Source organism: Pterocles gutturalis, unplaced genomic scaffold (genome assembly GCF_000699245.1).
Source record: "Pterocles gutturalis isolate BGI_N339 unplaced genomic scaffold, ASM69924v1 scaffold13595, whole genome shotgun sequence".
Lineage (NCBI taxonomy): Eukaryota > Metazoa > Chordata > Aves > Pterocliformes > Pteroclidae > Pterocles > Pterocles gutturalis.
In genome coordinates this window covers 4002-25540 of record NW_010140994.1, presented here as the reverse complement: position 1 = coordinate 25540, position 21539 = coordinate 4002, and the positions used below count along the sequence as shown (strand labels likewise).

The 21539-nt window shown below is 39.4% G+C and overlaps 1 protein-coding gene across 1 annotated transcript in view; it reads left to right on the top strand.

The window, feature by feature from the left end:
• Positions 1-20827, top strand: part of LOC104469394 (integrin alpha-9-like) — a gene marked incomplete at its 3' end in the record, with an annotated part of 86670 nt that extends 65843 nt beyond the window's left edge. Inside the window, exons 10-14 of the mRNA XM_010083875.1 lie at positions 2572-2680; positions 5428-5535; positions 18449-18574; positions 19035-19154; positions 20726-20827. Of these exons, the coding sequence (XP_010082177.1) occupies positions 2572-2680; positions 5428-5535; positions 18449-18574; positions 19035-19154; positions 20726-20827 (565 nt within the window). The remainder of the gene's footprint in view (positions 1-2571; positions 2681-5427; positions 5536-18448; positions 18575-19034; positions 19155-20725) is intronic.
• Between the last annotated feature and the right edge of the window lie 712 nt (positions 20828-21539).

Genomic DNA, 21539 nt, shown 5'->3' with positions numbered 1-21539 from the left:
TCCCAGACTCTGGAAATACAGACAACTGCATTCATTATCTGGGAATTGTTATTTGTCATGATTTTCCTTCCAACATTGTACCTCTTTCTCACTCCTTTCTAGCTAATGCTAATTAGTTACCATCCCATTTTTAGTAGCTATTTCAGTGATCATATTAGAATTAATATGATTCTGTAGATACAATGTACCTTAAAATAAAAACAGAACAAGTAAATCACATCTTGTTCCTTAGGGCATGCCTTTAAGGATATGGTTGAGAATCACCAGGCCAAAGGTTAGGGTCAAATGTTCTGGGATTTTAAGGAGCTTGGTGGAGTCTGTTTGCCTCTCTGTTTAATTTCACAATCAGAATTCACTTCTGCTTCTGTTCATTTTCCCACTGCCTCTGCTCCCTAGTCTGTGAGGCGTCTGAATACCAACCAAGGAACATCACTCACCCTTTGACTGAAATACTTGTATAACACATAGCCCTTGTCCTCTCCCCGGGGGCTGCCCATGTGCGAGTTCCTGCCTTTGTACTCAAGGGTCTTCCCTTCCACTTCTGCATTATAATCTAGAATGAAAGGTTTGCAGTCAGTCCCAAAAGACAGACTGTCCTCTGACACAGACAATGCTTGAGTTGAAATTGGGGGACCTGGTCACTGGAGGTGAATTAGCATCCATGTAGACTGAGAAAGCTGACATTCATTCCTAAAACAGGGAAGCAAAAACTCATCAGCAGTGTCCCCAAGAGGTCAGTGTCTGTTTTAACTACCATTTATGGCAACCCCCAGGGAACAGGTATTGTCTAAATGACTAGTGCAGATTGGTATCTGTGGAAGTCAAAGATTCCCTTGACCAGCATGCTACATGTGTAGGAAGAAAGCTACCTGCACTGCCATGCGATTTGTCTGAAAAGCTGTGTAAGGTCAGATTCATGGCCTCGTCTGGGTTTTAGCACATAAAGCTGATTTCCCCTCTTGTTTCACAGAAATAAAATACCATAATTACTGCCGCAATAGTCAGAATGGGTTGAAGATGTGCTTGAGCCTGCTTAGGGAAGTGAAGAGTGCTGTCAGACCTCACAAGATGACTAGCAAGGACAAAAATCTCAAGTACAGTCTCAGCAGCATGCTCTGGAAAATTTTGAATGCTTTCATTGTTGCAGATTGTGTAGAAATTTAACTCTGTATCCCTTACTTCTTGATGCTTTGATGCAGATAGATTTTTGTACAGCGTTACAGATATGAATGCTTTCATCTGTGTCTCTAGATTTTATCACCTACAGAACACTGCATGCCAAAAAAAAGTGATAAAAATTGGGCTCTTTTCGTTCTCTTCAGAATGTACATTTTTAAAGTACAAGTTCTCTGAATTTATAAGCCCCACCCAACTGGCTGTGTGGATTATTTTTTCTTTCTCGTAGACAAGGCTTAGTTAATTCAAGTCCACAGAAATGTCCAACTACCAGGGAAAAGTTGGGTTGACTAGAAGGCACAACATTCCCAGACATGTTAATATGAGTAATACTCTTTTTTGGACAGTGTATTTTTAAAGCTTATTTTTTATTATCTATCCTGCATTTGAGTCTGTGAGAGCAAACTTCATCCCTGGGCATAAATAGCCCAAAAGGGCTTGCACCATGTTTGGAAGGAGCCTTCTGGCACAGCGCCATAAATGGGAGGACTAAATCTCTCTCTCACTGTTTCCCCTGGCAATCCCTGGCATAGGAGGTAGGCAGGAAAAAAGGAAATGTACCTCAACAGGCTTAAAATCCTGTCTTGAAAAACTTTGATCCAAAAGGATAGGCTGGGAAGGAAGCAGAGTTTAAGGCAGTCCCTCAACAAGGTTTGTCTGAAATTACACCAGAACCCTTTCCAGCCAGTGGAGCAGCCTAAGGTTAGAAGGAGGCACAAAGGATGCTTAAAGCACTCCTATTCCTCTTCGGCAGGATTTCCAGGTACTGTGCTGTGCTTCCAAGTCTTTTCTGATAAACCCCTCTTGCATTTTACTTTGTGTGAAGTAGTTGAAGAGACTTGGCCTGTGCTACTGTAGTTGAAAGCAACTTATATCCCGCTCCACTCTTTGCTTTAACCATCTGCTAATCATAAAGGTAGTGAAGCTCAGATAATTAATGAAGTGTTTATTCCTGCAATGCTATTGAAATGGTAGGTAAAATTGAAATGTTACTTTAGTGAATTTGTAACTGAAAGTATTCCTATTAGTAACTGTTTCTTCAGATTAACTAGGTAGTGCAATGATTTCTTCTGTTACACAAACTATAGGACTTGGCAAATCATCCATGGCGGGGGGCCCTGGACGAGAGGCTTTGTGATAGGAGAGGAGAAAAAGAGATAAGTAATCAAAAGAAGTCTGTTTCTGTGATGGGATGTTAACCTGGGTCAGTGGAGATGCTGCTTGTGTAGTCTAGTGTTGTCAAGAGGAAGTCAATTTACAAGTAATAGATTAATGTAAAATGGTCCCGTAGAATTTCACATGACTGGAAAGCAAGGGGTACAATTCAGCTTGCCACACATATATTTAATTTTGGTGACAAATGCAGCTTACTAAATCTGTGTCTTGATCTTTCAGAGAAGTCTTCCCTACTTCATTTTTCTACGGTGATTCTGTGGAAGCATCCAACTTTGTTCAGTTGGAAAACCACGAATGCCTTTTCCAGTCTCTCAACTTCACACTGCAGGTAAAACTGATTCGTATTTTGACTGCTTTCCTGCTTGACAGCACATTCGGGTTTTGTATCTCTTTTATTCTGAGTGTAGTCTGGGCTTTGGTGCATGTTTCTGAACCACAGTATGCTGTGCAATGCAGTCTTGATTGGATGCCATATTTGCAGCATGCAGGGATGGTATATTTCCTTCTCTGAATATATTATAACAAGAATTGCCAATAGGGCATCTCACTTCCATAGGAATTAAGCTGCTACCATTTGTTTCTCTTTTACCTTTCATCACGTGTGCTGAGTAAAGAGCTCTAGTTATTCAAGTGCCACATTTTGGGTGCAGTCACAGGTTCAAAAGGGGGGAGTAATTCTTCGTAGTGGCACGGTCTTTGAGCAGAGGAGTGGGCAGCCTTCATCCATGAGAACAAGGGATTCAGACTGGTTAAATGCCCTCCATATGAAAATGTTTATAGCACTGCTGATAAGAGTACAGAACAGGGAAGAGACTGTGACAGTAAAAAGACAGGTGTGAGAAGGTTTCATTAAATGTCTCATAGCATCTCAGTGATATTCAAGTATTATCTATAGATTACACTTCACATGGCATTTAGATGGGTTCCTGATGTGGCAAAACATATGGATGATTTATGGTAATAAACTCCTGTGATGCAGCCAAAATGAACTTGTCTGGCTGCCGTGACTTTATCTGTTACAAGCACTTCAAATCTTTTTTGACCACTAGATGGAACTAGGGAATGATAAATTGTGCAGAGGTGGGGGAATAATTTATTGTGAAAAACAGTCTTTCACCTTTTTCCCCTTTCTGTTCTCCTAGGCATGAATGCCACTCAGTTCATAATGAATAACACATGTCTGCCTCCGTGGACAGACTGTGGGCCAGAGCAATTAAGCCCCCACTGTCATGCAGTGCCCTTAGCTATTTACTGAAAAGGAGTGAAAACAAGGTTTCAAGACATTAAAGCTTTCGTGAACCAGGCTATTAATTTCTTGTGATTCTGAAGTCATTCTTGAGTGTTTATAGGTCTTCCCTCCTCCTTTCACCCCCATAGCCAGTTATTGGTTAAAAGCAGATAAAGAACAGATGTATTGATGCTTTAGCTAGATTAATACTTTCAAAAAAACCAAAATGTTAGCAAGTAAGAGAGACAGAATCTTTGTATTAGCAGAGCCGCCATTTGTCCTGCCTCATCCTTTGGTCTCTCATGCACACACAAGTTGCAATATTAATAATTTTTTTCCATATAGGACTAGAAAATTATACAGTAGCAAGTAACAGATCTGCTCTCTGGTAACATGGTTAACCTCATAACTGTGTGTGTCAGAGAGAAAGGGTTGAGTTTCATAATGGGCACAGCAGCATTTGTATCGCTATTCGCTTAATTGTTGCTAGTGATTTGCCTGCCATTTATTAAACTTCTCCAGATGGACAAAAGTAATAGTTTCTTAACCAAGAAGAAGAGATGATTTACAAAAATATGGGGCTTCATAGCGGTTTTATATGTGAAAATCTATACCATGCCTAATGCTAATAAGGTAACAGATCTATGCATCATTTTTTGGGGGGGGGGGAGGGGGGTAACAAGATATGCCATGAAAATTTCTTTTCTGCATTAACTCATATCTGATCTCAGTGAGATAATCGAGTTGTTTTAAATGTCTAACATGAAACATTATGTTTGTATTTAATGTAGCATTTATCATGCTCAATTTTAGTGGGATTTCTCCACCTGCCTGGAGCCTCAGGGTTTTTGTAAGGATTTGGCATTGTGAACTGATTCTCTTTATCAGTCAGGCATTTCTTCAAATATAAGCAGTGTTTGAAGAATGAAAACCTGTTGGTTTTAATGTTTGTACTTTACACAATTAACAACTGATTGCTACATCTTTTGACAGTACTATCTCAGTGTGGATAAATATTGCAATGGACTTAATGTTTTTACTGTATGCATTTATACATGTGTTGTTAGAAACAAGCAGGAAATATTTTTCCTAATAAAAAAATGTAGATAGACATGAAAACTTATTTTCATTGACATTTTTCCATGGATTGTGTCTTTTCAGCAAAAACCCAGGAATCTTGGCATTTTTATTGGATATGTTTCGGTGGTAGACTGGAAATTCTTTTAAGTTTTTTGTTTAAAATTTGTGGGAGCTTTGATAATAAGCCAATGTTTTCCACTAAGAGTTTAATTTAACTGGAAACCCCAGAACTTGAATAGAAGTTGTTCACGTGCATTTCCTGGCAACTCATTCAGCAAACCCACAGTCCAGTAGTCACAATCATCATTACTTTGGCTTCTGCTCCATAAGGCAAAACATGTGCAGAGTATAATGCAGTGTTTATCAGATAGAAATGAGAATGATAATGGAGACAGCAATATTTCTTGGTCTTCTGGATGGTGTTACCAAAACACTCAAGAGTACTAGCAGTATGTCTGTATATAAGATAGAAATCTCATACTGTTTGTATTGATGACTGGTAATTATCCTGCAGAACTGCTTCTCACTTGATACATGAGCTGTGCCTAAGGACTGTTAGATAAGCTAAACCTTTCACTTCATCGTGATACTTACAAAAGAAGTCTTAGTCTGAAGACATTGAAAAACTTGCATAGTATTTGCATTTTTTCAAATCTGTTTATACTCCCAGCTCTGGTTCTGCAGTAGTTTCCCATATATGAGCAGTCATATATGTAATTTCATTTTTATTTATTTTTTATACGTTTATATGCATCTTTGTCTTATAGGTTTACAATGCTGGACCAAGCACTCTCCCTGGTGCTTTTTTTGACATTTCATTTCCAAACCGCCTCTCTGCCACTGGGGCTGAAATATTTCACGTTCAGCAGATGATGGTGAGTACGTTATTGATGAGCACTGAGCCCAGAGAGGCACTGAGAACTATCAGCGACTGAAACAAAAAAAAGTCCAGCAGAACTAGATGCATCAATTGCTTTTTTAGACAATAAAAGGTTCTTTGTATCTGTGGCCAGATCATCATAAGTAGCTGAGCCCCTGCAGCTGTTGACTGCTGTCCTTAGCCCCGGGGCAAACAGCCTTTTGTGTTTTCCTGGTTTCCTACAGTGCAGTGTGAAACTAGGTCAGGTTAATCCTGAAGGAAATGTGGAGTCACACCTCCAAAGAGAACTGAGTCTTCATCAGAGTCCTCCCTGACTGAATGGTGTGTGTAGTATCAGCAGGATGTGTTACCAAACTGACTCACATTCCCTGATTTTTTCTGTGGTTATCTGCACAGATGCTTACATGATCAATATCTGTTTTTCTGTAGTCTGTCTTATAATTTGCTCTTTTTGAGTGTTCTTTTAACAAGTTTAAGTAACAGAGAAATTTATTCTTTCAACATAATGCTTTTCAAAAGATCATTTTGTGTCAGCTACAAAGAAAATCTAAATTGTGGTAAAGGAGACGCATTCTTAGATTTCGTTTCTGTTATTCATTTATTACTTTCAAAGCTTTTGTTAAACCACTAAAATACCATCATTTATCCTGTGGCAGCCATGAGAGAAAGGCCTCACTGCTGAGGTAACTCTGAATTTCAGTGATAAATTTATCTGTCTTTGTGAGACGGAACCAGCTCTTTGGGCTGCTTGAAAATAAGTATTATACTTTCTTTGTTGTTAGCTACTTTTCAGTTAAGGAGTCTCCTTAACAGATTTTGTCTGCCCAAATGTTGGTGTCTCCTCAAAGGTCAGTCATCCTATATATGCCTATATAGCCAAGAGAGAAGAACAGGAAACTCGGCCCATCTAACTTAGGGTGTGATGAATTCCTTCTATGCGTTGCTTGTTTTGCTGTGTTGACTCTTCCAGAAGTCTGGGCAAATTGTCTTAGACAAGACACCCGTTTTGCATGCTTGGATTAGCTTAGGTGTGCACTACCCATCAAGTGGACAAGGGATAATTTCCAGGCATAGTTTGTCGTTGTTTCTACACAAGGCTCTGAGGTACACTGACAAGGATGGGATGGACTATATGGTTTTGAAAAGCTGTTAGAAAAACAAGGCAGAAACCTTAAGTCTTGCACTTGTTTTTCATTGTACCTCTGATGGTGTACCTAAAGGGCATCCAGCTGGGTGGTATAGTTTTGGGCACTGTGCTAATAAATACTTGCAGGGTTTGCATCCCTTTCCCCCAACAAGTTGCACTTCCCTCTGCACTATTTGGCGTCTTCTGCTTTGCAGTTTGTTGTGATTTCAGACTGATGTTGGGAGACGTATTTGCGTTGTAGCTGAAGAGTGGTAGTAGGCAAGTATGGTTTTATGAGAGATGTCTGTATCATACACTGGTATACGCTGGGTCATTTTGAGCACTGATTTTGGGTATGTGGTCAGTAGGAGTCTAATGCATGACTTTCTGAGCACCTCTGACATGTGAATAAGTGTTATTCAAGCAAATCCTATCTGGGATAGTAGTTATCCTTGCTTTACAGATAAATAATTGAAACACCAAATGGTTTGCCTGAGGTCCCACAGGAAATTTTTATCAGAGCCAGGCACTGAACCCACGTCCTCAAGTCTTACTATTGTAACAGGAAAAGCATCCTGCTCTCTTTCCTCCTGCCTGTCTCCTACTGAGTTTTTATTGACTGAAAAGGAAACTAAAGTAATGGAACTTTTAATATTTTCCAAATATGCTTAAACAAACAAACAAAAAAGCCCTAAAAGCAGCAGATTGAAATGAACTTTAGAAAATGGGTTAGCATTTTTGTAAGCGTAGTCATTAAATTCTTCAAGCTTTTGCTTATTCTAAACTTCCCAAAATGTAGACCACAGTAAAGGCGATAGCATCCTTTCAGACAGTGCAGGTGTTTCTGTAATTATACCTCTATAACTGTAACCCAGCCGTTCTGGGTGTCAGCACTGGCAGATCTTTCAGAATAGCTGTCGTTATTACAGAGGATTAGGGACTGTCATTTGCCTGTAACTGAAACTTGTTGGGATTTCATGATGTCATGCTTTTGGTTTTTTAAAGCTAATAATTCTTTTGGCACTTCTCTGATGTAAAGTGCAGCAGTGAAATTTGTGAGTGAAAATGCGTAGTAAAAACACTAGAGTTTGTATTTCAAATACACATATACCACACAAGAGAGTGCCAGGAGCTAATTCCTTCATATTGCGTTGACTGATCTAGTCTTTCAGGCACAAAAATAATAATAAGAGTGTCACATATGGCCCACTGGAACGGTCTGTATCTCTGCTAGGTGTTTATAGGAATTATTATCTTGCTGCTCTTAGAGGAAATGACAGCCCTCATGCTTCCTCTGTTTCTGTTGCCCTAAGCTTTTGGCTTTATTGCAGAAATTGCTTTAAGATTTTCTTCCAAAGAAATTCAGGTCACAGAGATGTTTTGACATTTGGAGTTCTGCCTTAGAGATGTTCAGATGCTCTTCAAGGGGTCTTGGGAGTTTCTGCAGCACTTCCCCCAACAAAATCCCTAATATAGAAAAGAAACAAGTCATCAGTAAAAGCCAGAAGTAAAAGAAAATGGGTAATTGAAAGAAAACGAGAAAAAAATCAAGTTACGTTCCTTCCTATCAGAAATTTTAAACCAAAAGGAAATGCAAGAAACTTTACAAGTCATTTTAACTAGGCAATTTCACCACTGACTTTGATTTTACATAGGAGATACTCAGATTCTGCAGTGGCAAATGATATTGTGGTAGCAGATAAGACAAATTACTCCTTGGTTGGTTTTATGTATTTTTGTATTTACTTTCTTGCAGAGGTTTCAAGCCAGGTTAAAAACATAATAAATGAAATACCTCAGCTTTTTGGTGAAAGTGTTGTGATAGGAACAGTAGAGGTGAGGACACAGAAGAGCTTCATCCAAACAGAGTACGGCAGAGTTAGTGTTAACAGAAATGTATATTCTCCACTCTTCAAGCCATTGATTATCTGTTCTTCCACAAAGGAAAACAGTGCTCATTATACTTGTGTGTGTTTTGGTTTTGAACTGAAAGATTAGTAATTTCCTTTGGGTATCCAGCTAATTTGGAGGGCAAGGGAAGCACTACTTGACTTGCCAGCCAAGGAGCTGCTTTCGGGGGCATCCAAAAACATTTTCACAATGGGAGTTCCTACCAAATTAACCAGGGTATTTCTTGAAGCTGTTGATAAATAGCAACGTGTCCAGGATTACTCTGATTTTGGCTTTATGGAACTGGATCAGATTGTTGCTTTCGCTATTTATTTTATTTCCAGCAAAGGTAAATACAATTATGAGGAATGAGGGACTAACAGTTGGAAAATCAAGCTTGTCTCTGTGAACTGGAAGCCAACTGCATTGCGAGCAGATGATCCTCACCCCTCCTCTGGAGGGACCGCACTCTGCAAGGCTGCCAGGTTGTTTAAACCCCAGTCAGACCATTGTCACCAGAATCAAAGATGCACAGTGTTAACCCAGAGCAAGTGCCATGTGTGCTTGTGGGTTTTTGGAAGGAGCTATTGCTTCTTCTATTGCATGCATCATGCAGGCCAGCAAGCATTGATTTTTTTTTAAATTTTTTTTTTCTTAAGAGCCTGTTTAGGTGAATCAACACTGAGGATATTAAGAACTGTGTTGTTATCATTGCTGAGATAAGAATCTTGTTGGAAAGTGGGATGCACATGTTGCAAGACAGTCTCGTCAAATTATTTGTAGACTAGACAACGAAATAAAGGGGAATTTGGAGGAAGGAGGGAGAAAGAAAAAGGTCCTGTCCTCAGTTTTCTAATGAGAAACTCCCTCCCTGCATGTAACTTCTGATATCCAAGTGTAGTAATTACTGTTTTAGTAATTGCTAGTCATAGAATATTTTTAAATTACTGTGTTCTCTTACTCTAGTAATTAATGGAGAGAGGCATAGAAAAAGCTCTGGAGAAGCACTTGTCGTTCTCCACTGACAATCAAAAGCCATCTAGTCTCCCAGAGTTTCCCTTGGTGTCTAAGCTTAGACTTTGAGAATTATCTCCAGAGAGTGAAAAATGGGTTAAACCTCAGTCTTGTGGATCCTGCTTGCATTAACCTTGAGTGTGCCAGTTAGCTCAAGCCCCTAGTTCCTGGCCCAGCGTTCCCGTTGCTTTTTGGTTAGGGAGCAAAATAAAAAGTCCTTCTGGTGGAAGGACAAACAGACGTCCTTTGGTTGTCCTATTATGCTTGGCATGTTTGCTTCATGCTTCTCCTTTCTTCTGTCTGAGGAGGTGAGACCTGGGTTGTGCCCTTATGAAAGCTGGGTATCAGTAAGATTTAAAAAAATAAAGAAAAACTGAATTGGAAATGAATTAACAGCACAGAAGAGTTGAAAAGAATTCTTTTTTCAAGTTGCCTTTTAAGTTAGTGGCTGCCTGAGCATGGGACTGTAGAAAAGCTTGTCATTTTCAATAAGGAAAACCATCGAAATAAACATTATTCTCTTACTGTGAAGAAAGAAAAAAACAGAAAAAAAGTAAAATGGAGTCAGTCCCATAGCCACAAGTCTTTCCTGGCTGATGACAGGTTACATTTTTAAGGCCAGTTTTGTGCAGTACTCATGTCATTTTTCTTCCCGGCGTTGCACAGTAATGTCTGTAAGGAGCAGGAAGATGTTAAGAGGAAGAGTTAAGGCTTGCTGTCTTGTTCCGTGAAAGGTCCCAGGCTGCTTCAGTTTTTTCTTCACTTGTATAATGAAAAAGAAGCCTTTGCAATTTTAAAACCTTAAGTGTAATTGCTGCTTATTATCTGTAGGCTGCTATGCTCCAGCATAAAAATAAGATGCTTTGGTGACTGCAGGGCTCATGTTTAAAACCATAAGCCAAGGAGGACTGTCAAAGCTCTCTAAAGTGCTGGTAGTGCATGAGTGCTCCTTGAAGCATATGTTGAGATTGTCAGGCTCGCTATTGCATGCTCCATGTACAGAGGCAAACCTGTGTATTGTTATCGTTATGTAGAAAACCTCTTGTTTGTTGGCAGCCAGCTTAAAATTGTTTAGTTTCTGTCTTTTGAAGTTTTAGGTCTTGGCTCTGAAAATATATATACAGTCCCTGCATGTGAAAATATAAATATTTGCTGATAGTACTTGATGTAGGGAATTTTTTTTCCAGCAGCAATTTATGCTGCCGCTGCTTGCCACTGTTGATACAAGGTTTGTATAGGAACATTTTGGACTTAGAGCAAGCTTTATTTTAGCCCTTTGTATTAGTCATGCCCCCTGTAGTCTCTTTATTTCAGTAATTGTTATGCACACGCTCACATTTTTTGGCACCGTATTTAAAGCCATAGCTAGATTGCTGGAGGAAATTATTCATTCCAGGGAGTGTATTGTACAGAAACTTGCTGACCTTCCTGCCTCCTTCATTTTAATTGCTTCTTTAAATGCCTTTTCCAAAACATTTTGCTTAGGCAGTTGGAGGTCTAGAGCATCTCTGTGATAGCAAGTAAATCTGCCACTTGCAGAAGAAACTGGTGCATCCACCTGGTCCCAGCATGGCTGTGAGGGGAGACAGGAGCACTCAACATGGTCCAGCAAGGCACAGTCGCTTCTAAGCGTGGAAAACAGGACCCGAAAGCAGCTCAGAAAGAGCTCTCATAAACGGCCTCCTAATGTCAGCATGATAAACTGTTTTTTTTGAAGAGGAACTTAGCTCTCATTTAAGATTTCATTGTTATACAGGAAAAGGTACCTGACCATGAAATTAAGTTCTTTCCTGAGTTTGGACCTTAAAATAAATCCAAAGTGGAAAAAAAAGTCAGGACATTTTTGCTTTACAGGAACCATCTGAATCACTTTACAAAAGCCGTGCCTTTGTTAGAGTTCACTGCATTTACAGTGCTTGAAAATGATCTTTTCATGCATTGCTGCATATTGCCTTCAGGATACATCAAGACTACTTAACCTGGCAGAAAGTTTTCTGTTATTTCCTAATTTGGATTTTTAGGTAAAGCTAGATTTTTGTAACATTTTCTATTTGTCTTATCCAAATCTTCTAGCAATGAGAATGCTGTAGTAGTTGCATAAGCAGTGATTTTTTTTTTTTTTTTTTTTTTGCAAATGCTAGATAAAGAGAATATTCATGGAAAACACATTTTGAATGTACAATGTTAAGTCTGTCTTTCAAGAAAGACCGGTACTATAAAGATCAGGGCCGTTGAAACATGGACAAAAATGCACTGTGATCTACATATTAAATCAGACCATGGCAACACGTGGCATGTTCAGTTGTGGCCTGCTCACAATTAGCTTCTAAACTAAAGAAGTAAAATTTGTAAAATTACTTAGTTATTGGAATTATTGCTCCTTTGTGAACTGTCCATAGTTCCTATTTTCTTGGCTGAATATATGAAATTACAATTTTGAAAAAGACACCTAATTTGCCATTTTATAAAAGTGAATTTCAGATAAAGAAAGAAGTCTAATGAAGCGAATTGGGTATATACATTAGCTCTTATCAGATTCATGAAGGAAGCAGGAGGTTTGGTAGATACCGCAGTAATCATGAGTTTTGCTGAGGTATGGAAAAAAATATACAGTAGACCTTTTGTAAGCTTCCCAGGCAGAGAATTCCCTAATGAAGGAACTACTGAGTGTGAAAAGAAGAGTGTCTACATATATTTTATTTTTTTATTTTAAATTTTTATTTTAATTTTGCTGTACTTTTTTTTTTTAATTTTCTTTTAATTCTTTTTGAAGGAGTAGAATTACATCCTTTCACCATTTTTCCCATTGGTGAAGCTGTTCCTGCCAAAAAACAATGAAGGAGGAAATTCAGGAAAGGGCTGATTGAATAATTCTTTTAGTATACATGCCTCTTTAAAATGCTGATTCGTAAACTGGGCTTTTTCTTTTATAAATAGCATAAAAGATTTGTAGTTTAAATGTAAAATTTAGAAACTAAGAAAGGGTTAAAACCAATGGTATCTGTGTGTGTAAACTCTATCTCCCATTTGATGGAGGAAGAGTTCACCCCCTGTTCATGTCTCAGAGTGGAAGTAGGAGTCTTTTGTTGGATTTCTCTCCTGACTTTGCAAGTACATCATTCCAGTCTTGTGCAAGGTGGATATTATCAAAAAGTATCAATAAACCATTCCTTGGGGGAATGAGAACTCTGTGGATGTCCTGGAAACAAAGGACTTGCTTCTGCTTAACTTGAAATATGGCACCACCACCCCACCCCCAGGAGGGTTTTTTTTAAGGAGGATGAGTCGTTTAATCTTCCAAGTGTCTACAATAGATGAGCAAAGTCGTCCGCTTGGAGGTCATACCTTCTCTCCCCTGCCTCTGAAGTGAGCTTAGATCTTAGAGCTGATCTTAGATACCTCTTCGATACATTCAAATATCTGCTTTAGTGAAACATCCCACCCGAGTTGTTTGAGTCCTACAGAGAATGTATTTATCTGCAGTCTTCACAACTTTTCATCCGAACATCAACGCAGCCCACGAGGAAAGTCCAGCAGTTAGGTAAAGAAAAACTATGGGCTTATTTGTGTTTTGTGCACCATAGGAAAGGCTGTGGAAGGGGATGTGCTGGAGACAGGTAGAACCTAGCTGAAGGAGCACAACTCCAAGTGATCTCAGGGGCTTTTTAAATAGAGACATGCCTTGAGATCTGTTTGCCGCCTCTGAATGTTAGGTGTAAACTGGTTTCCACGTAAGGTGGTGTTCGTTTTTTCTTAGGCCTGAACCTTCTGTGGACCTCGCAGTTAAATTGTGTGAGTAGCTGGTCTGTCTTCTCACTGTGTACCTGGGGTGATGCCCTCTGTCTAGGAAAGAAACCACCATCTTGTAAGTCAGGAACTTTAAATCAGAAAATCTTTGCTTTTCTTACTAAAGTGGGTAGGCGGCACAAGTTCTTGAGAGCAGTACTTCTGGGGATTGCTGCTAAGTACAGGGCCAAGACCAGGCAAATGTTGCAGGATTATGCTGATCAAACCCAGTTAACAGGTTATTTAATTAAGCTGCAGGGTTAAGTGCGTCAGAAAAACATCTACAAGTGTTACAAGAAGGTTAGCACAGATTTATGCCAAACGTACATCTGGTGTTCTCCCTTTGGCTGGAGGAGCAGGAGCCAGAGCTATGGTGGAATACTCTTCTATTCTGATTTCATGGTTTAGCACCTCCACTTTGCTGTTTAAATCTTGTATCTCATGGCCATGTAAGTTTACCTGTTGGATCTGTGGAGTACTGGTTTTCCTTAGCAGCGTTGCTCTTTTGAGTCAAAAACTTTCAAGGGCTGTATAAAATGGGGTTAATTTAGAAAATTCTTTTCTGTTGTTTCAGTGGCTCTTAAATTTATTGCCAGAATCAACAAAACTGCTCTGATTCAAACATGTTTCACTATCTGTGAATATTAAACATTTTTGGCATATGGAGCAAGTACTCAGATAACATATTTACATAACTTATTTGTCTACTGTTGAAAGTCTGACCCTGTCTGGAATTTCTTGTCAGTACCCTTTTTTTCTCAGTGTGTGTGACATGTTAGATTAACCATGCCTGTCAGTTCATCTCCGTTCACCTACTAAAGGGTGAATCAGTATCTTTGAATCAGGACACACGTATGCATTTTCCCCCCTATATTTGGACAAATGTGCTATGGTTAGCAACAAAGACAAATAAAAGTGGATCTTTTATTATCCAGGTTGCAAACTTGAACTGCTGATTAGACATGCGTACATAAATAAATCAGTGGAAAAAAAATCCTAATAAGAAAGGAGAAATATGTAAAAACTATCTGGCAGCAGTTTCAAGAAGACTACGGACAAACTGTCCTTTGGAGCCAGCATACCCCAGGGCTGATGAGAAAGGCATCCATTTCAGAGTTGAACAATGTTAAGAATTTTGTGAAACAACTGACCTGTGTTCAGACCTTGAGCATGGCTCCTGAAGCTAAAATTGCTGTTCCAAATAACTGGTGTCTCATGTTTTCCCTGAACTTGCCCCCATACTTTTCCTGTGTTTGGAAGTGGGTTTGGTTCCATCACCGGCACTCACGCCTGAATTCCACCTTCACGCTTGCTTTGTGTCAGATTAATGCTGCTGGTTTCCAGGCTTTCGCTAATAACTGGTGATGATTTAGCTCAAGAGGGAAATCAGGCTTACTGGAAGAGCCTGGAGACTTTAATACCATAATGCATTCCTTTGCATTAGTGGGAGTCTGGTGTTGTCTATAAGGAATTAGCTGAAGATACACATTTGCTTACCTGTTTATTTTGTAAAATGCCAATCATTAAATATAGAATTAGCACTCAGCTTCTTCTGTGCAGCAGGGAGATTGTACTTAATGCTTCGTTGGAAGCAACAGCTAGTTTCCTCATGGTTTTCAGTCTCATTCTTCCAAGAGACTCCTAACACATGCACATACTTAGCCCCATGCCAACTGCCAATTTCCACTTCCCTCTGCTTCATCCTCAGCAGACCTTTCCAGCCCCCTGTTTGAAAATTGTATTTAATTGCCCTCTCCCAGGTTGACATCTTGTGCAGGATATGAGGTTCTGAAAAAAATGGAGGGTCTCACCTTTAATGCATGTTAAATGAGTTGAAGTTAAGTCTAGAAGGGGCCACTGGCTTTCAGTCCACCTGTGAAGTTTATGTTACAGGTAGCATGGCCTGAATGCTTAAAATGTTTGCTAACAAACTCCTACGATTTCCTAAAGGCCCCAAAGGCTTCCTAGAAATCGCTGTGCTCTGAGAGTAGCTACAGATTGGCAGAAATGATGTTACGAGTACCCCGAAGGCGGAGGGACAGAGCTGATAATTGAAGGGGAAGGTGCTGAGGCAGCAGGTGTATTATTTCTCCTAGAAACTCCAAATCCTCTAAACACATGACTGACCTGGGTTAGAAATGCAAGAAGTGTTTCATTGGCAGCCCAGGGTTATCCTCTGTGTTCACAGAGGAACACGTGGTGGTTGGCTCCCCCTTGCCAAGCCTGGCCCAAGTAATCTCATAAACCCCTACAAGAACAGGGAAAGTAGAGAGGATAATCCCTGTGTATGTAATAAGTCTACCATGCTATTCTCATACAGCCCTCTCGAATATCCTGCAGTTTTCTGGGATGTAATGTGTGTGGAGTGTACATGATATATTTTACATATACATGTTTCACTGTGAAATGTCCTTCTGCTATTTTTTCTTAAGGGTGGTATAACCTGATATGGTTAAAAATTGTTGCTGCTTTATGCCCCTGCTCCGTAAGACTTTTCAAATATTCGGCGTCCACTAAAGTCATGCTGTGGGAATTTCTTCCTTGTTGCAGATACAGCATTTTTAAAGCATGAAGTTATGCACATGCTTTCTCCAGTGGTTACGTCTTGTCTCTGAGAAGCTTAGTGGTTTGTGCTGACAACAAAAAGTTGGTAGAGTAACCCATTGTATAGGCTGGCTTATTTGAATTTTGTCTCTCAAGTGTGTTTATGGCCCCTTTAACAGGACAGCAACTTCCAATAAATGAACAAAGCTGGAGACTAACCTGTCTCTGAACATGTGGCCATTTGTGGGTGGGGAAGGCAGCATCTGGGATATTCTGATTTTCTGCATGAAGATAGATGAGTAATACTACTAGACTTTGCAAAGTTATGGTGACCTTACGAGGCCTGTTATGCAAGGTGCTGTTTACAGTCTGTGTAGTACAAATGTTCTGGCTTGTATCTCTTCATGTTTATGAAGGTTGTATGTATATGCTGTCAGGTTGAATGCTATAGGAGAATATGCTTATATACATGTTCATGAGTGAGTAGTGGTTTTCAGTCCCTTAAATTTTGGATGTTCAGCTAAAACTCATCTGCCTTGCATCCTTTCCTGCCCACTGGAAATCCTAATTTCTGCCAGATTGAATTCCCCCAAATTCTGCAGGACAAGTAGTGGTGTCTGCCTTCTCCTTCTACAAGGTGGCATCTGCCTTTGGCTACTAAACCAGGCTGTAGGTGACATGCTGAACTGTTCCAGAGCAGCACAGGTGACAGGAGGTGCTTGGTCTTTTTGTGTGTCCCTCATAACACGGGCCGAGACATTGAATTTACTAGCTGCCTTGTGTAGCATTGCCGCAAAGTTCTCAGAAAAGAAAGGGTGTTTCCAAATTCAGAGTTAGTCCTTTGGAGGTGCCTTTCTCTGTTCAGTTTAAGTGTTTTTAAAAGGACAAGATGTAGCCAAGCTTCAGTTTTAGGAAAGATAATCATTTAGAGAAGAAAGGATCAGATTTATGTTGCTTTGTGCCAGGTAATTCCTTTTAGTCTTGTGAGATGTTTCTGCTTTGGTTTGTTCTTACACCCTGTTTGTACAGATGTAATGCAGGACTATTTAAAGAGTGTGCCAAAAGCTGGGATAGTGCAGAAGCTCATACTGTCCTTTCTGTACCTCTTGCATGAATCTAATGACATCTGTTCAAACGTCTGGTAATTCAAACTTTTAGGAAGAAAGAGCAGGTACTGAATAGATCTTGACTCTGCTGTTCTGGATTTAACATAAACCTTCTGGTTGATCTGGATCTAATTCCCATGTGAAAGTTCAAAGAAAATAAATGTCAGTGTGCTTTGTGAATCTCTTACATACAATAAATAATAAAAACTCATTCCGGGTGATCTGGACAAATGGAAACCATCTTAGTCTTAATTTTCAGTTGATCCCAAGGAGACTGTAAACTGTGGGTAGCTACCTGTGCCTGTATCTGCTGGAAATGTAAGGACAGATTATGTAAAGACAGGTTATGAATACGTACTTCAAAGAACAGATTATGAAGAGCTCGTGGGCCAGTGAAGCAGGAACAGTATATCTTACCAAGAGACATAGGCATCACTTCTCTGGAAAAACAGCATTTAAGCTCTAGATAGTCCTTTAGGTTTTGTTTCATTTTTTTGGCAATACTTTGGCTAACTCAGCTAAAAACTGTTAATGCAGAATCAGTCTCAGAGCATGCAGTAATTTCATATCTATAACAACTTTTTTTCTTCCTCTAAGTACATGTGTTCATTCTCTCAGAGTAGAGGATGTGGGGAGGTCAACAGCAGGATGTGTAAGAATGTCACTTGGTGGCTTGTGGGAAAATCTGCCTCTCACAGGTTTTACAGATGTTAGCATGAGGAATTTGTTGATAGTTTGTTGTCGTAGTTTGTATTACATTCCAATAGGTATTCTTCAGTGAATATTCATAAACTGCAAAAAGTAAGAAGGGTTTTCTAGTGCAAGATTATCTTGGCTGAAGATCACTTTATCCAACCTTGGCACATTTCACTTGCTTAAAGCATCTACTTTTCTGGCGAGTGAATAAACTAATGAAACAAAAAAGTTTAGATTTGTACTATTTATGCTAGAGGTAAGAGACTAGATTTGGTGTCTAGGGTTGTGCTTTTACACAAAGATTTAATTTATCTCATTAGTTCTGATACAAACCGCGAAACAAACGAGCACTGAATAATACATTTACAAAAAAGGTAATACATGGGATAACACAATTGACTTAAAATGCTGTGTGGTGATTTATATCTTTTGCTGAGGTTTTTCCCCTCTCTTTCTATCGCCAGACATGTAGAACACAAGCACTTAATATCAGCTGGGTTAGATATGTTCGTATCCTATTCAGTCAAGAGAGACAAGCATTTCCAGAGCATGGTTCCTCTGAATTATTTTAGATATTTTCCTTGGGATTATTTGACTCCTGAAATGCTTATTTCTCTCTTGACTCTTGATAGGAATCTAGACATCCAGTTCACCTGTAGGTGCCTTCTGAGGATGGGCTAATCCCACCTTCCTGTGTCATTTATTTTTATTCAGAGTAGTAATTGTTATTTTAATTGTGCTTGCAGGTTGGTCAAGACAAAGGAAGCTGTTCTTTTCACAGAAACCCCAGCCCATGCATTGTTCCTCAAGGGAATGAAAACATTTTCCACACAATATTTGCGTTTTTCACAAAGTCTGGCAGAAAAGTATTGGTAAGAAAGTCCACCTATGACAAGCTTGAACGTACGGAGTGTCTTACAAAAGATTTTGCATGGCTCAGCATGAAGAACTCAAGCAAATAGTTCGTTATAAAGCAACTGTTTGGTGCATGTAGACTCGTACTGATGTATAGGTATTTTAATTATCAGATTTCTAAACAGATAATAGGAAAGGAAGTTTCAGGAAGTGCAGTGGCCTCGCTTCCCCCAGCCCTGGGTGCTTGCCTGGCTCAGCAGCTCTGCAGAGGGCTGAATTTTCCCTGGTTTGCTGTCATGCAAGGTCTCTGTATCTAGCTGTCTTCGGGTCTTGCAAGTTGCTGCTATTTCAATGCATGAGCGCTGTATTTTAACAGTTTACTATGTACCCTAGTCAGCTGGTGTGTTTGCTGTCGCACAATTTGTCACCGAATTTTTTTCCTCCTTTGCCTAAGAGCTTTTTCCATATTTCCTGTAGGACTGTGAAAGACCAGGCAGGTCCTGCTTAATTATTCGCTGCAACTTAAGCTCACTAGCCAAATCGGAGTCCTGTGATATAAGCATCTACACGCTGCTGAATACTGAGATACTGAAGAAGGTATGTGCTTCCTTTGTAGTCTGTCTTAAATACCAATTTAAGTATGCTTATGTGTACCAACAGACTCAAAACTTGCGTTCCTTCCTCTCTTTACTAGTGTGTTATAAAAAAAATCATGGTGTCATAGAAAACAGATCTATTTATCAACAGCATGTATGGAGGTGTTAATCCTCGTTCCTACCCATTACCCATTAAGACAGAAATAAATTAAGTTCAGAAATTTATACACTGAGAAACAACAAATGAGGCCCCTAATTGTATGCATGATGTTAAGGCTAGAGACTTTGGAAAGTTGAATTGATTTCAGAAAGTTTTCACTCTGAAAAATGAAAAGTAGAGTAAGTGTATGTAAACTGTGACCGACTTATCATTCCTTCCGTGTAAACAGAGACGTGGCAGTTTTTTGTAATTTTTTTTACTTCAAATGATTATTATTCAAAGAAGATACATCACAATCATATTAATGCTGAGCTTGACATTTGTGACAAGAAACATGGTTGCAAGTTAATTCCTGTCTCTTCTGAAGCCACAGACAGAAAATCTTTTACATTTCTGGTGATTTACTGCATTTTGCCCTGTTTTCCTTTAATTAAAAAAAAAATGCTGAGTGTGTAATTGTGGCAAGATGCTGTAAGATATGAGTGTATAAGATAATCAGAGGAGAAAGCTGATAACATGAGCTACTAAAATAAACCTGTCTTTGATAGCTGCTAGATTAAAAGCATTGAAGAGAGCCCTTATTAGAAAGCAGTTCCTAAAGCAGTTAATAGTTTTTCCAGCTGAAACCAACCAGTCTGATAATGTTTGTTCATATTTGAAAACAGCAAATAGAGGCAAGGCCAAAAGTTAGTAACACTCCTTTAAAAGAAACACAGCGCTTACACATGCCTTTGGGTCAGGATCACCAATACATGCCGTTTGCTACTTATCACCTCTGCCCTCCCCAAGGCGAACAGCATACAAGTGACTAACCCATGAGTTGAAATTTCAGCTTATTGGAAACGTGCCTGTTAAAACGCACTGTGTAAAATGTCGGAGAAATATCTATTAATAAGGGGAGGTGTATATTGAATATTTAAGATATTTGCAGTGTACAGATTCAAATAATTAAGAAGTATTCAACTTGGGACATACTTGAACTTATCCCAGGTTTCATATATAATTTTTCTTCCCTTCACTTGAAAAACAAAGAGGAACTTTCCTTTGATGGTTAATATTGAGCCTGCCTGTGTTGATTGGCAATGTTCTGTCTTTTGCTTTTGCAGTAAATGTGGGAAATGTTAACAGGCCAGATACAAATGATGTGTTTAATGTCCAACATACCTGATTTTGCTTTAATCTGAGATAATGTGCTTGGTTTTGTCTGTCTCTTATGAGCATGTGGTGTATTTTTTCAAAGCAGGGTTTTAACCAGGATAGGACTTAACTCTCAAGCCAACTTCCATTAGCCATCGTCTGGATGTGTTTATTACCCTGGCAAATGTTTGATGTTTTTGTTTGGGGTTTTTCTGCTGCCTTTTTTTTTTTTTCTTTTCACCCTCAAATCCAATCTTCCTCTTTTTACTTCTCAGGACAGTTCATCAGTCATCCAGTTTGTCACAAGGGTGAGGGTACAGGTGGACCCTGACCTCAGAGTTGTGGAGGTGCCCAATGGGAGCCCAGAAGAAAAACCAGTAAGTAAATAAACCTGAAAAGAAAGGTTTCCTGATCCCAGTGGGCTGGAGGTCATTGAGAGCTCTACGCAAACTGGAATTTGTGGCTGGGCTTGGACTGGACTAGCCCATGAGAGTGCCCAGATTTGTCTGGCTAGACTAGCAATGCTGTGAACTGTGCTCCTCTGGTTTTGCTCTCTGGGATAACCATGCCATCACAGTGAATGATGTTATGTGGAGGAGGAGTTATCTGTGTTGTACTAGCCAAAATTGTAATACCCTTGAGGTATTTGTGCCAAAATTAGGTTTAACTTGCTGTTCTAGGGTTAATGTATACTTTAATCTAGTTCAGGTTTTCCTTGAAAACCCAGCAGAGACTTGAAACCCCAGCAAAGTCTTTTCAGATGTGCCAGTATGAAATATTTAGAAGTGTTAGTGATATTTTGGGAGCTGTGAAAATGGGCAAAAGGGTCTAAACTTGCAGAGATTAATTTAACTGTTCTGTTGTGCTGAGCTGGTGAAATTCGTGTATGCCTCGATACTGCATTTTGTGTTGGTCTGTGTGAGGCTGGAATTAAAGTTCAAGGTGAATTCACTGTATGGTTTTGGCTGTAAGTAAAACTGTACAGGGCCATGTTTGCAATCTGCTGGAGAAGGAGGAGGTGATGGCTTTGGTTTCCTGCTACCAAGTCACCTAATACTTACATGTGAAAATTAAACAGGGGGCCACACT